At 57.5% G+C, this 14,434-nt stretch overlaps 1 protein-coding gene across 3 annotated transcripts in view; it reads left to right on the top strand.

Annotated features, from left to right (window-relative positions):
* Positions 1–14,318, top strand: part of UBXN11 (UBX domain protein 11) — a 23,392-nt gene extending 9,074 nt beyond the window's left edge. For 2 of the 3 annotated variants that reach the window (XM_008586131.1, XM_008586142.1), the window contains 7 exons: positions 10,429–10,643; positions 10,924–11,001; positions 12,169–12,289; positions 12,411–12,514; positions 13,741–13,814; positions 13,889–14,029; positions 14,112–14,318. In XM_008586131.1, coding sequence (XP_008584353.1) covers positions 10,429–10,643; positions 10,924–11,001; positions 12,169–12,289; positions 12,411–12,514; positions 13,741–13,814; positions 13,889–14,029; positions 14,112–14,298 — 920 coding nt within the window. In that variant the 3' untranslated portion in view covers positions 14,299–14,318. Of the gene's footprint in view, positions 1–2,540; positions 2,615–3,263; positions 3,391–10,428; positions 10,644–10,923; positions 11,002–12,168; positions 12,290–12,410; positions 12,515–13,740; positions 13,815–13,888; positions 14,030–14,111 lie in introns of those variants that run through there. The other variant, XM_008586137.1, reaches the window with a different exon arrangement.
* Positions 14,319–14,434: the final 116 nt, after the last annotated feature.

Below are 14,434 nucleotides of genomic sequence, written 5' to 3'. Positions count from 1 at the left end.
ACATCTTGCTGCTGCAGGATCAGAAGATATTGGCCCTGGAGGACTTGGTGCAGACCCTCCAACAACACCAGGGTAAGAGATCCTGTTACCCCTGATCTGCACCCCCCAGCCCCCATCAGGCACACCTCTAGGCCCATGGCTCCTGGGAGCTTGGATGGTGACTTCTGGTATCAGGGCTCCAAGAGCCTCCAGCTGACTACTTGGTGGGGTCTGGACAGCTGAGGCCAGAGAGGGGCAGTGACACATCCAGGACGGTACTGGAGTCATTTAGTGCCCTCCTACATGGGACGGAGTCCCCTGAGCACAAGTGTGCTACCTCAAGCATGGAGGAAACGCAGTTCTGAGGGGAGCGGTGGCCTCCACTGGATTGTGGGGAGGCCAAAGAGATAGAGGCCAAGAGGCAGTTCCCTGGGGGTCCCTAGAACAGCTTGTGCAGATGACCCTCAGGCTTGGCAGCCTTTGTGCTGGGGCAGCTGAAGCCTGTCTACATCTTCTCCTGAAGGCGAGGAGACCCAGCAGCGGCAGGAGGAGCTGGAGGCCATGTGTGAGCAGCTGCAGCGGCAGGTCGGAGAGATGGAGGTGAGGGGCAGGCCCGGGCAGCAGGCAGTCGGCCAGCGGCCCCCAACTCTGGGCTGTCTGACCGTCAGGAACGGGGTCCCAACCCACCTCCTGGGGCCCCTCCTTGCCCACATACCACCCAGGGGCCCCGCCCTGTGTTTCCCTACCTGGGACTGACCCAGAATTTAAAGAGCCAGGAAGGTGACTGGTGTCAGCCGCACCCCTCCTTACAGGCCTGAATCAAAGTCTGAACCCTCCCCTCCCTGCTTAATAGACCTCATGGCTCCCCATGGGGCTAAATTCAGAGCGCTCACTGTGGCCCTGTGTGCCAGCCCCTGCTGCCCCTTCAGTCTCCTCCTGAGCCACTCGCTTCTTTGACTACTTCGAGCTCTTTCCCACCTCAGGACCTTGGCTCATGCTGTCCCCTCTGCCTGCATGTTCTCCTCACCTCCTGCTAGCAAGTTTCCACCCATCCTCAGCCATTTCCTCAGGGGGCCCTGCCCAGTCTCTGACAGCTTCTGAGTGCCTCGTGTCTTTCCCCTGTGGGACTGTGAGCTCCGCAAAGGAGGGGTCATTTCTCTCCTGTTGGTCGCTGTGCACCCAGGACCTAGCACGGACTTGGTCGAGGTTGTCCCCTGCCTCTGGGCATGGCCTGACACTCGCCCAGTGTCTTGGTAGTCCCAGTCACCTTTCTTCCTCTCACACACCCTCAAACAGCAAGGCTTCAACTGGAGGGTCACTAGGGGCAAGGAAGGGTCCCAGGCACATGTGTGTCCTCAGTACTCTTGACCCCTCCACTGGCCCTGCCAGAAGTTCTTCCTGGGACCCATCCTCTCCTTCTCTCCACACACAGTTGGCTTCTAAGACCCCAACCTAATTAATTTAAGAGCACAGAAGCAAAGCCCTAAGTCTCAGCTGCAGCTGAGAGCCTGCCCGCTCCCGGCCTGTCCACGCAGGCTTCTCCTGGGGGTAACGCAGCTGGCCCTGAGCTGCCTGCCGGGAATGTCTGGCAGCCCCTGGGGCTCCTCTGAACGGCTGCCACCGGGGTGAGGGCTGTGCCCGGAGCCTCAGGGCGGAGACCATTGCTGGCTCACACCTGCACGTCCCTCATGCATTTATTACTTCATTAATTTAACAGACTCATACAAAGCACCTACCATGTGTCAGTCACCTGCTGGGCACTGGGGTGGAGTGTGAAAAACACAGACAGGGTCCCACCCTGGAGAGACATAAGCAAGTGCACAGAAAGAGACACAAGTACAGAAAGTGCCATGGAGCAACTAAATGGGTGACACAGTAGAGACGAGTTGGGGGATGGGCCACTGGGGGGATGACATTTCACATGAGATCTGGAGGGTGAGCAGGGGACCGGGGTAGAATATCTACTTCCTACTATGTGAACTGGGTTGTGGTTGATGATTGTGGGGAGCAAGAGGGAGAAGAAAAGTCAGAAGGGGCCGGAGGGGCCACATCACGTGGGACTCACCCAAGGTGTGGGGTGGATTCTGTTCCAAGAACGGGAAGCCATCAGAAGGTCTCAGTGAGGGCAATGACATGACAAAAAGACCACCTCTTGTGTGGGGAGTAGGAGGTCAGCACGAAGAGTGGATCGGGGAGTCAGGGAGAGTGGCCTTTTGATTGTCCGGGAGGGAGACGACAGTGGCTTGAACCAGGTGGTAGCAGGCGATGGAGCCTGTGGACAGGCTCAAGGGGCTTTGGAGGTGGCACCCACAGCCCTTGCGGGGTTGTCAGGGACAGTGTGGCAGAGAGGAATGGGTCATGGGTGACTACCAGGTGGAGGGGTGCCGTTTACTGAGACAGCAAAACCTGGATGGGGAGAGGTTTGGGAGGTGGAGGCAGGAGTCTTGACTGTGGGACGAGTTAATTCTGAGCTGCCCGCTAGACGGCTGAGAGGAGACGGGAATGGGACGTGAGCTCGGGGCTGAAGGCAGCGTTCCGTGTAACTTGGGTCTGTCTGTATGTATTTGGGTGCGGACAGGAACCATAAGGGATGGAGTGCACGTGGAGCAGGCCCGGGACCCTCCACATGTCGATGGTGGGTAGAAGTGGGGAACCAGCGAAGGAAATAGAAAAAGAACAGCCCAGGAGGAAAACCAGCAGCTGTTGAAAGAAGTGAAGACAGAAATGTGCCCACTGGGTTTGGCAACACGCAGGAGCCATGGAGGCTGGAGGCGAGGCCGGGTTAGGGCGGTTGAGGGAAGAAGGGGAGATGAGGAAGCGGCAGCAGGAAGTGTAGACAATTCAGAAGTTTTCCTGTGGCACCCGGGCTCCGAGGCCAAGCCCCGGGGAGGCTGGCGTGTGCGTGGTCACATCCGCGGGGTGTCCCTGCCTCATGCTCAGGCCAGACCCACACGGCTCCCCACAGCCATAGTGGCTGCCTTTACTGAGTTCGTACTTGTGCCAGGGACTGTGCTTAGTTGACGTGAATTATCTTACCGGGACACCCTCACAGTTATGGGGGCAGATGCTGTTGTCCATTCTACAGAGGGGGAGCCTGAGGCTCTAGGAGGTGAAGTGGCTCTCCAAGGTCATAGCCAGGAAGTGGCCAAGGTCCCGCAGCCCGTCCCCTCTGTCCAGTTGGCTTTGGGGGCTGAGGACTGACCTGAGGATTGGACTGATGCCACCTTGTCCCTGGGAAGTGCTGAGCTGACGGTGTCCCCGGGGTCTCCCCTTCTTTCCCTCAGCGGTTCCTCAGGGACTATGGCCTGCAGTGGGTGGGCGAGCCCATGGACCAGGAGGACTCAGAGGACAAGATGGTCTCAGAGGATGGCGCGAGGGACTGGATGACGGCCAAGAGATTCTGGAAGCCAGGTAGAGTGGGGAGCTGTCCCGGGCCTCTCTTCAAAGGGGATTCTCCAGCAGCTCCCTGCTGGCCAGCAGCTCTCCAGAGGCCCATCTCATTTACGCCTCGTCTCCCAACCTGAGGGGCCCCTGAGGTAGCCCTCGCCCGCCCCTGACGCAGTGCAGGAAAGGCCATGGCCTCCGTCCCTGACCACTTAACCTATGGCCAGTTTCTGCCCTGGTCTCACCTCAGGCTCTCTGCTTCCCATCCATCAAAGGCTCTAGAGACCCAGAGATACAAGATGTGACAAGACCTTATCTGCCTCAGGCTCCTTAGTCTACAAAATGTCACCCATCCAAAGGCTGTTGCCTTTATTTTTTTATTATTATTTTTTTAAAGATGACTGGTAAGGGCATCTATCCCTTGACTTGGTGTTGTCAGCACCACGCTCTCCCAAGTGAGCTAACCGGCCATCCCTATATGGGATCCGAACCCGCGGCCTTGGTGTCATCAGCACCACACTCTTCAGGCTGTTGCCTTTAAAAAGCAGCCCCTCTGTTCTGGAAGCCACTCCCCAGTCCCCAGGGCTTGGCCCCTCCTTGAACTCCCTTTCCAGCTTTATTTATGAGCCAGACTGTTGAAATCTGTCTGCTTCTGTGGGACTCCACCACTTCTTATTTTAACTCGCCTGCAAATATCTAGAGATGCACCTCACAACCGCTAGAACTGGGCCCACAGAACTGGCCATTTCTTAAAACCAGCTTCATTCTCTTCAAAGAAATGGAGGTTGTTGCCCAGAAGATCCTTCTCCAGGCTCTGGAGTCAGTCCCACCTGGGTCCTCATCTCGACTCCACCCTACTCCAAGTGTGACGGGCAGGCTACTTCTGTTCTCTGAGCCTCAGTTTCTTCATCAATAACACGGGGGTATTCTCTTCCCCTTGGGTTACGTGAGGCAAACACAGGGCACCCAGCCTCGGCCTTGCCAGTCATCAGCCAACAAGTAGGAGCTCATGTTGCTTTTCAGGCCTTGAAGGCAGAGGCAGTCTAATGGGGACATGAGCATAGATCAGAGGGGACTGTTTGGAAGATGACAACACTCTCTTGATGTCACAAGTTTCCTGCTGTGTAAAAACTCAAACTCCATATGTGAGAATCCTACCTTTTATTTAGGCCTGGGCTTTGGTCAAATCCTCTAAATCTCAGGGCACAACCCCCTCACTGCTTGTTCTAAAAGCATCACTCCACATTTGTGCAATATTTGCAGCTTGCAAAGCATTTTCATACATAGCCTTGACATGGGCCAAGATTATTCCATTTTACAGATGGGCAAATTGAGGCATTTAAGGAATCTGAAGACTTTGTTGAATGGAGAGGGTAAAAGTTAAGGCTGAGAGCCCATTTGGAAGGTGGTCACAGTCTTCCTGGCAGAAGACGAAATGCTGCCCATTGTGTGGGTAATGCCACTGGGGATGGCAGGAAAGGGCAGAGCAGTGAGGTTTCAGAGGTGGATCCCTGGCCTTGGTGATTGCAGGGACAACCCTGAGGAGTGTGGCTGTGGGGAAACTGCTGAGTCCATCTGGGACACAGCAAAGCCAAGAGCTGAGCGGCACCCAGGCAAGGCCCGGGTGGGGGTTGGGGGGCATGGCCCTGCCACCCAGGACACTGTGGGCATGGGCATGCAACAGCCCAGATGCACTAACTGAACCCAGTGCAGGGTGCTGGGGGAAGAGTTGTTCCGGGACTCTGGCCCTGGTGAGAGGTGCCTGACGTGTGGCCTTGCAGGCAACCGCAGATGCCATAGAATGTCTGTCCTGGGTTTAGGGCCAGTGGCCTGCTGGCACCACACCCTGGGCCCCTGCCAGGGCAGGCTGGCCTAAGGCTTCATGTGGCTCCACTGTCTTGATGGAGGGCAGCCTTCCTCCTGGCCAGTGGGGACTTCTCGGCTCCTTTGGGGAGGGGTCAGACTGGATGGTTGATTTCTGGACCTGGCTGTGTGGATTCTTCCTCTCTCCCACCCCTTCCCTCATCCTCCCCCCAAAAGACAGCACAGCTGCCATTCTGTTTTGTCATTTGTTACTCTGTCCTAGAGGTCCCCGGCCACACAGCCCCTCTGTGCATCCTCTTTCTTCTTTTGCTTTTTGCTTTTTCAACGTGGAAGGGGCCTTTATTTAGCTCTTCCTGCCAGATTAAGGACATGTTTTTCATTTCTAGCAGCTTTCCCTCCTGGGACCTCCCACCCTCTTGCTTCCCCACTTCCTCTCTCCCAGGTGCCAGCCTGCCCCACCCGAGGGCCACAGCACTGGCCTCTTGCCAGCCCGCCTGCTGGACTACCACGCCCCGGCTCTGGGGCAGAGGCCAGCGCATCTGGACTGAGCCGAGGGGGATGAGTCAGATGTTCTGGAGAGGCCCTGAAGGGGGGCCCAGCAGAGGCGAAGCCTTGCAAGGGCCTGGCCTCAGGCTGGACCATTCATCCCTCCCACCCTGTCTAGCAATTCCTGAGCATCACACAGAATGCTGGGCCAGGTGCTTCAGGGTGTACGGAGGCATAAAGGGACAGTCCTGCTCAGGTCACACCACCGCCGGGCCATTAAGCCTTGAGGCTGAGAGCTCCAGTCGGCTCTGAGCCTCTCCCTGCCCCTCATCCCTGGCCCCTTCTCTGAGTTCCTCATTCCCCACTCCCTGTCTTAAGCCCCTCACCCCTGACTTCCCTGGAGTCTCCCTCCCATCTCCCACCTCTCCCTGCCAGCCCCCACCTCCACTCCCCTCCCTTCCTCCCAAGTCCCCAGCTTCTGAGTCTGGGTTGGAGCCACTTTGAAACCCTGGGCTCAGGAAGCCACATGACTCCATGGGGAACAGCCAGCATGGCTTGTTCTGAGCCCGCCATTCAGCCCCTCCAACTGACTTGGCCGAGGCCAAGGCCCGGGCAGGCTTGGTTCCTCCCACCCTCACCGCTACCCCATCTCGAGCCTGTGCTCATGCTGTGTCCCTCTGGAAGAGCCTTGTCCCCTTCTCTCCCCTCTGTTGAAGCTCAGCTCAAATACAACTTCCTCCAACAAGCTTGTGCCAAGCACCTGCTTGGTGCCATGCCCGAGCTGCTGCTTGTGGCTGCCGCTTGTGGCTGTGCCAGGGCCTCATAGGAAGGGGCTGGAGGCTGAGAAGGGGCGGTCTGGGTCGGATGGAACCCTGCATGGGCAGGTTGCTTAACCTCTCTGAGTCCACTTCCCCCTCTGTGAAATGAGGGCAATAGTACTGACACTGGATCACGTGTGTGGGGCGCTGCTCCTGGCTGTCTGGTGGGCATGAACAGGGACTGTTAGCTACTGTTACTTAGGCATGTCGGCCAGGGCATGGGCACCTACACGTGATTGGCTGTAGTGCCCAGTGTGCCTAAACCTGGACCATCAGAGCACATTGGGACCATCCTCTGCACAGGACGAGGTGGGGAGAGGGCCAAAGAGAGAGCTGCAGGCCTGATTCAAACCCTGCCTTGCCCCAGGGTGGTCGTGTGTTCCGGCAGTGACCAGACCCTCAGAGCCTCGTTTCTCTGCACCAGCTCCTCTGAGGAGCAGAGTGGATGTAGGTAAAGGCTCCAGAGTGGACCTGGCTTGCAGTTGTGCACTAATAGTGGTTCCGTTTCCTGTTGCAACAGTCTTTGCACAAGGTGGGGGCAGGAGTGAGGGCATCAAAGCAGCACAGCTGGGAGGGGCGGGGCGCCACAGGCACGACTGCGTGCATGGTCCTCCCAGTCAGCCTGCCAGGGACCGCCACTCACCTGCTGAGAATGGCAGGGTCTGGCCGCCCTCTGGGCTCTGCAGTCCTCACAGTGGCACTTTTCACATGCCATTGTCACTGTTTGTCACCCTGTCTCCTTCACTTGAGTATGAGCCTTAGGAGGGCAGGACTTGGCTTGGGCATCGCCATGACTTGCAGGGCCTGGCAGAGCATGGGTGCTCCAGACATGTTGCTGGATGGAGGGATGACGACGGATGGAAAGATGGATGGACGGAGGGAGGGATGGATGGAGGGATAGAGGGATGGCGGGAGGGGAGGATGGCTGGAGGGAGTGATCTGGCCATGCTTCTTGAGCACCCACCCAGTCTGGGCTAGGCCCAGGGCCCGACACTCCAGCCCTGCATTCAAGGAGTGCCCAGTGTGCTTGAAAGGCAAACGAGCAAGCAGAAAATAACAGCAGCCTGTGACAAGGGCCAAGGGAGTAGGCCCAAGGGCTCCAGGAGCCAAGGCTTCCCAGAGGAGAAGCGGGTGAGTGGGATCAGCCTGAGTCCAGTGATGAGTAGGAGGTGTTAGTGACAGCAGCCACCAGCTGCCAGGGCACTTCCTCTGAGCCTCAAAGCAGCACTGTGAAGTGGGGACTGTTCTTGTCCTCACTTCACAGAGGAAGAAGCAGAGGCCCAGAGAGGCCCACTTGCCCAAGGTGACAGAGCTCGGAAGTGGTAGCCCTGGCAGTTGTGGCTCCAGAGTGCGAGGGGAGGAACCTGTTGAGAGGAACTGGGTGACCGGGCTCTGAGGGTCTTGGGAATTGGGCCGAGAAATTTGGACTTGATCTCCATGCACCCCATTTCCCTTTATAATGCAATGATGGGCTCTCAAAGTTGGATGAAGCCTCAGAGATGATCTCCCGGCTCTGTGACCCTCCCCGGAAAGGGGACCCCAGTCAGCGTCCCAAGAACCAACACTGAGAGGCAGTCTGCATGGTCACTGAGAACTGAGGCTGAGTCATCTGGGCCCTGAAAGCTACGTGACCCAGTGCATGACACCCTGCAAGGCCCAATTTCCCCATCTATGCTAAGCACCTAGAGGCAGGAACGGGAATACCTGCCTCTAGGTGCTTAGCATGGAATCGTCATTTACAAACAGGTTCGCGGGTCGGATCTTGTGGCAGGACAGAGTTCTTATGTACCCATTCCACAGAAAGGATGGCTGCGGCTCCGAGAGGAAATTCCTGGTCCCACTGCTAGTTCAGGGCAGAGCTGGGACTTGCCCTCTGACTTTCTTCACCCACGTGACCCCCCAGTCACCTCTGTTGAGAACTCATGGGGCAGGGGGCTCCCTGGCCTCATCGAGCCCTCCTGTCATACTCTGAGCGCTGGTTTACCCAGACCTCTGTTTCCTCCTTGCTGGGCCCTTGTCTCACCTCCACTCTGTTCCAGCCCATCTCGCACAGCCCACTCTGCTTTTCCCTTCTCCAGGCCCAGCTTTCTTGACAAACTTCCTTTTCCCTTTCATTGCTTCTCAGCATCCTCCCCTGGCTTCTGTCTGTCCCCTTCCCCGGTCAACCACCCCAGGTCCACCACCTCCCTGAAAAAGCCCTGGCCCCAGGAGGCAGCTTTAAGGCAGGGCAGGGGCACTGGATGAGGAGTTAGCATATCTGAGTGCCCCTCCTGGCTGTGCTCTGTGTGATCTGATTGGGCCACGCCATGTGACTTTCTGAGGCCTTACTTTCCCCATCTGGAAGAAGAGGGTGGAGGCAGGAGGTACATGAGATCTTTGCTGCAGCTATTTTTAGGTTTACCAATTTGTTCTTAGAGTAGTATGTTGTTAAAGGAGAATAACGTCTTGATAGCGTTCTGAATCATACCAGGGATGCTCAGGATGTTCTGTGAGTTTTTCCTGGGAGCGTCAGGGACTCGGGGGGACCCCAGGAGGAGGTGGAGGGCAGGTGTAGCCCCTTCGACAGTAGTAAATGTAGGGGTCTACCGTTCTAGCAGCTGCAAAGGCAACAGGAAACAACGGCTGCCCCACATCTGTACCTCCCTGGTACAGTCACTGAGCCACTGTGGGGAAAGGAATTGGGTCCCCAGAGCCCAGACCCACATCCTGCTGTGGCCTGGGTGTCCTTGTGAAAAACAGCTTCCAAGAAGGCCACAAAATTTTGGGTGTGCTGTTGGGTTACGTCCTAGTTGATGACTTACTTGGGGACCAGGTTCCTTCAAAGACTGCAGAACAGGCCTCTGGGTTGTCCCCAGCTAGCATCCCACCTGCCTCTACCCTTTCTGCTCTGGCATCTGTCACGGCTGTCCCACCACTCCATCTGCACCCCCTGAAGCATATGCACAGCTGGTGGGACAGCTGTAACAGGCACATCTTTCAGAAGTGGAGGCCAAAGTTTTGTCAGCTTCTCAAATGGGTCTGTGACCCAGAAATAGCAGCACACCTCAGGTCTGCCCTGTATCTGTTCTGTCCAGCAGCTATCCCAACATTCTCCCTAATAGCCATCTGTCCCCACCCCTGACCCCCCTCTCCCGATGGTGCAGAGGGGTGGGGAAAACAGTCAGCCTCAACTCAAATCCTTCCTCTAACTTGCCAAGTGGCCTGGGGTGGGTCATTTTTCATCTCTGTGGGCCTGTTTCCTCATGAGTCAAATGGAGATGGATGACCCCTGCCTCGTGGCCTTGGGGTTGGCTTGGGAACCTTTCTGTGCAAGGTAGAGTTTGTAACAGTAGCTAATATGGACAGAGTGCTTGTTCCAAGTGGGTCTTACCAGTCATCTTCTTGGAGACTTACGGCCACACTAGGAAGCAGATACTATTGTCACCCCATTCTAGAGGAGAATGCTGCAGCACAAAACATGGAGTGACTTGTCTAAGGTCACACAGGGACAAGTGGAGGAGTTGGGATTTGAACCCAGAGATCCACAGCTGGAAGCTCTGCTCTGTGCTTTTTAGCTGCCAACCCAGTGCCTGACCAGACAACTCTGAGGTCAAATCCTGCTTCTGCTGTGCACTGCTGTGTGTCCCTAGGCAAGACATTGAACTTTCTCTAACCCTCAGTTTCCTCATCTGAAAAATGGAGGTTATTATAGCCCCTGCAGTGTAAGATTGGTAAGAGGAGGGAATGTGATCGTGGATATTAAATGCTTAGCACGAAGTAAGCATGCAATAAACAATAGCTGTTATTATCTAGTGTTAGTTGCCCTTTCTTTTGTCCAGGTGTCACTTAAGGAGATGCTAAGGCCATTGTCCAACTTGGGAGAGGGCTGCAGAATCCAGGGCTGCTAGGATACATGGCAGCCACGAAGAGGCTCATGGGTGTTCATTCTCTTTGCCAGGGGACTCATTGGTGACCCCTGAGGTGGACTTCGACAGGCTCCTGGACAGCCTGCAGGATCTCAGTGAGCTGGTGGCAGAGGGTGACACCCAGGTGATGCCAGTGCCTGGCGGGGCACGGCTCCGCGTTCTGGAGCCCATTCCACTGAAGCTCTACCGGAATGGCATCATGATGTTCGATGGGCCCTTCCGGCCCTTTCATGACCCCTCCACACAGGTAGGACCTGGGCATGGGAGAGTCTGGTGCCCCTGCCTGCCCACCGTTAGTTGGAGATGGTGGAGCCAGCTCACCCCAGGCCCCACCTGCTCTCGATGGGGCACCCAGGCCCATTGCATGACTTGTGGGCCCCCACCAGTCCTGGGGCTCTGAACATTTCCAGAGTGTGATGCACTCACTGGGTAAACCCAGGGCCCAGGGCCTACGATCCAGGCAGGTAGCAGGGTGGGGGTCAACCCACAGGCCCAGTCGGCCCTCACCTTTCCTCTTCTTGCTGCAGCGCTGCCTCCGAGACATACTGGATGGCTTTTTCCCTTCAGAGCTCCAGCGACTGTACCCCGATGGGGTTCCCTTTAAGGTGATGGGCTGCTCCTCAAACCACCCCTTCCCTGTGTGGGGCTTTTGAAGGGAGTGAGGATAAACAGCCTCCTCAGACGTCAACCATTCTGAGGGGACCCCAGTCTAATACCTTCCAAGAGGAGAGTGAGCATGAAGCTGGGGTGGGAAGGGAGGGGGGACTCTGCCTTGGCCGCAGTTGCCATCACAGAGGCGGCGAGGTCCCAAGGCTGAGCCGCAGGCAGTGCCCTCTGCTGGCACACTGAAGGCATAGCCTTTGCCGTGGGATCACTGACCACCCAGTCCTTGTTCTCCCCATCATTCAGGACACCTTGGCAACCTCGGGACCTGTGGAGTCCATGCAAAGGTGGCCTGGCTTTCCCCAGAGGCTCTGAGGCCATCTGATTGGGGCGGAAGGCAGGGCCGTGAGCCACAGATGCGGAATGGGGTGGGGGGTGCGTGTGCAAATGTTGGGACCCGAGGACTTGAGATGGAACCGGTCCATGGCTGGGGGTGTTTGAGACCCAGGGTTCCCGCTCTGGGGGCACATGAGGCCACATGTTCCAGAGGGTGGTGGGTAGTTCCACAGCAAGGGCATGTGAGGTAGCCTGTGCCACCCAGTTCAGAAAATAGCGTGAGTCATGTCTGGGGGTGTCCATGCCAAGATGGGGGCCTTGGAACTTTGCCTTGATGGGGCCAGCGAGCTGACATGTGCAGTGATGGGGTCTGTGCTGCAGACTAGACAATAGCAAGGCTTTGCCCTCTCCTGACGCCTTCGTACCCTCCCTCACGGTCTGCTCCTGAGGGGGTTGCCTTGATGGGGCCAGCGAGCTGACATGTGCAGTGATGGGGTCTGTGCTGCAGACTAGACAACAGCAAGGCTTTGCCCTCTCCTGACGCCTTCGTACCCTCCCTCACGGTCTGCTCCTGAGGGGGGTCTCAGAGAGTGGCAGTACTGTGTCTTCAGCTGGCATGGATGAGGGTGCTGGCAGGAGAAGCGGGACCTGGGGAGTGAGAGCAGCATGAACAGTGGCTTTCCTGCTCTCTCCCAGGGCTTCAACGTCGTCCTGTGTAGAATGGAGACTGCATCAGACCATCCTTGGGGTCTTTGTTTGGGCAATCGGGGGTGGGGGGTGGGATCCAGGGCTGAAGAGCTGGGCCTGCTACCGTCTCCCTTCCTTCTTGCTAGGTGAGTGACCTGCGCAATCAGGTTTACCTGGAGGATGGGCTGGACCCGTTCCTAGGCGAGGGCCGCGTGGTGGGCCGGCACAGGTTACGCAAGGCCTCGGACGGGGTGAAGGAACACCCAGGTGAGCTTGGTCCGTAAGCTGAGCCAGGTGGCTAGGGGGCTGTGCAGGATAAGCTCCAGGTGGTCTCCACCATCACTCACAGTCCCTCCCCAGGCCAAGGTTCCTAATGCCCTCACTGCAGGCTCCGGAATGACCGCCGAGAAATTTCTGAATAGGCTCCCCAAGGTTGTGATCCGACACGGTGAGGTGATTGACATCCGGGGCCCCATCCGGGACACTTTGCAGGTGAGGCCAGCCCTAACTCCCCCAGTCCTCCTGGGGGAATTTTACTACCACCTCTGGCCCGGCCTGCTAGAGCCTCTGGTGTCTTGTCTGGAGGCTCTGGCTTGGGGTTCCCTGATGAGGGCCTGGAGGGAGAGATGAGTGCCTCTGAGCTATTCCACTGTCTCCTACACACTGTGGAGCTGGTGAGGGCTCTGGGCTGGGCTCCAGAGAGTAGCTAGGTTGGCTGTAAGAGGGGTGAAGTCAGAGTCCGGGTCAGGTGAGCCCAAGGCCCAGGCCATCCCCTTGAAGTCCAGACCAAAATATCCAGTTCCGTCCTGGGTAGCCCTTCCCGGCTGTTCTGCGAGCCCCTCAGTCTCCCTGGCCCTCACAGGCGCATCAGCCTCTTCTCACTCCCACCCTGCTACTCCTAGGTCTCCACCTGAGAGGTAGCATCCTTGGTTTCTCAGGACTCTCTGCCTCTACCCCCACATTGCTAAGTCCTGTCTGCTCTGTCCATCCCTTCTCTCCATCCCACTGCCACCACCCTAGTCTAGACCCCAATGTCTCTGACAGACAACTGCAATGGCCTCTCATTGGCCTCCTACCTCCACTCCTGCCCCTGCCTGCCATCATCTCCAGCAGCCTGCCCTGTGGAGTCCTCCTCAGTTCTTGGATAAAGCCCAGTTCCTTATCCTGGCACTCAAGGCCTCTCCTACAGTGCTGCCCCCCGACCCCCACCAACCTCTCTAATCTTTCCTTCTTTCCAGTCCAACCCGACTCCCAGCTTCATCCCTGTGAACTGCTGGCAGTCCCAAATGTATCACACCCCCTCTAGGAAGCTTCCTCTGACCTCAGGACCTTTGTTCATTCTGTCTGGAATATCCCTGCTCCCATTCCATTTCTAAGGATTCCTTATCCTTCAGTCATAGCTCAGGTGTCATTTCCCTAGGGAGCCTTCCCTGACCCCAAGCTGGGTTAGGCATCCGTCCTGGTCCCATCTCTGTGGGGTTCTATCCTCCCCCATTAGACTAGGGAAAGGGTACTTGGGGAGACTGATGGGGCTGCCTCCCGGAGCCTCCTTCTCCTTCCAGTTCCTCTCCTCGGGCCCCAGTTTGCATAGAACGCCCCCTCTCCCTTTGGCTCATTGGTCTATCCATCCCTGGGCAAGGATGAGTCCCCTCTCAGGGTTGGGGGGACGACTCAGGGGGAGCCGAGGGCTCTGTCCACTCTCCATTGACGCCTTCCAGAGCTGCTGCCCATTGCCTGTCCGGATCCAGGAGATCGTGGTGGAGACGCCTGCCTTGGCTGCTGAGCGGGAGAGGTGAGGGCAGAGCAGAGAGGCGCAGGCCTGGGGGTTGGGCAACAAGGGAGCACTAATGGCCTCTGGGCCCACAGGAGCATAGCATCACCTAACTCCCCGGCACCCCCGCTCTCCATGCTGCGTATCAAGTCTGAGAACGGAGAGCAGGCCTTCCTACTGATGATGCGGCCTGAGGACACTGTGGGCGACGTCCGTGCCCTGCTAGCGCAGGCCAGGTGGGCACAGGTGGGGGGCTGGGGCCACAGGGGTCCTCTGGGCCTCTGGCCCCTGGTTTGATCTGCTCCACCCGGTTCCTAGGGCCGTGGATGCTGCTGCCTTTGAGATCTTCAGCACATTCCCATCCACAGTCTACCATGATGATGCACTCACACTGCAGGCTGCAGGCCTGGTGCCCAATGCGGCGCTGTTGCTGCGGGCACGACGGGCCCCGCAGTCCAGCCCCAGCTTTGGATCTGGTCCCCATCCTGGCCCCAGCCCCAAATAAAGTGCCCGTCCCTGACACCAGCTGCTCTGTGAGGCTCTCGGCGTCCCTCTAGCTGGGCGCAGAGGAAGGCCAGGCCCAGCTGGGCCAGGGAGGAGGTGGTGTGGACCTGCCCCTCGTAACTCCAGCCCCAGCCAGC

Source organism: Galeopterus variegatus, unplaced genomic scaffold (assembly GCF_000696425.1).
Source record: "Galeopterus variegatus unplaced genomic scaffold, G_variegatus-3.0.2 Scaffold109, whole genome shotgun sequence".
NCBI lineage: Eukaryota > Metazoa > Chordata > Mammalia > Dermoptera > Cynocephalidae > Galeopterus > Galeopterus variegatus.
This window is presented reverse-complemented; position numbering and strand designations above follow the sequence as displayed.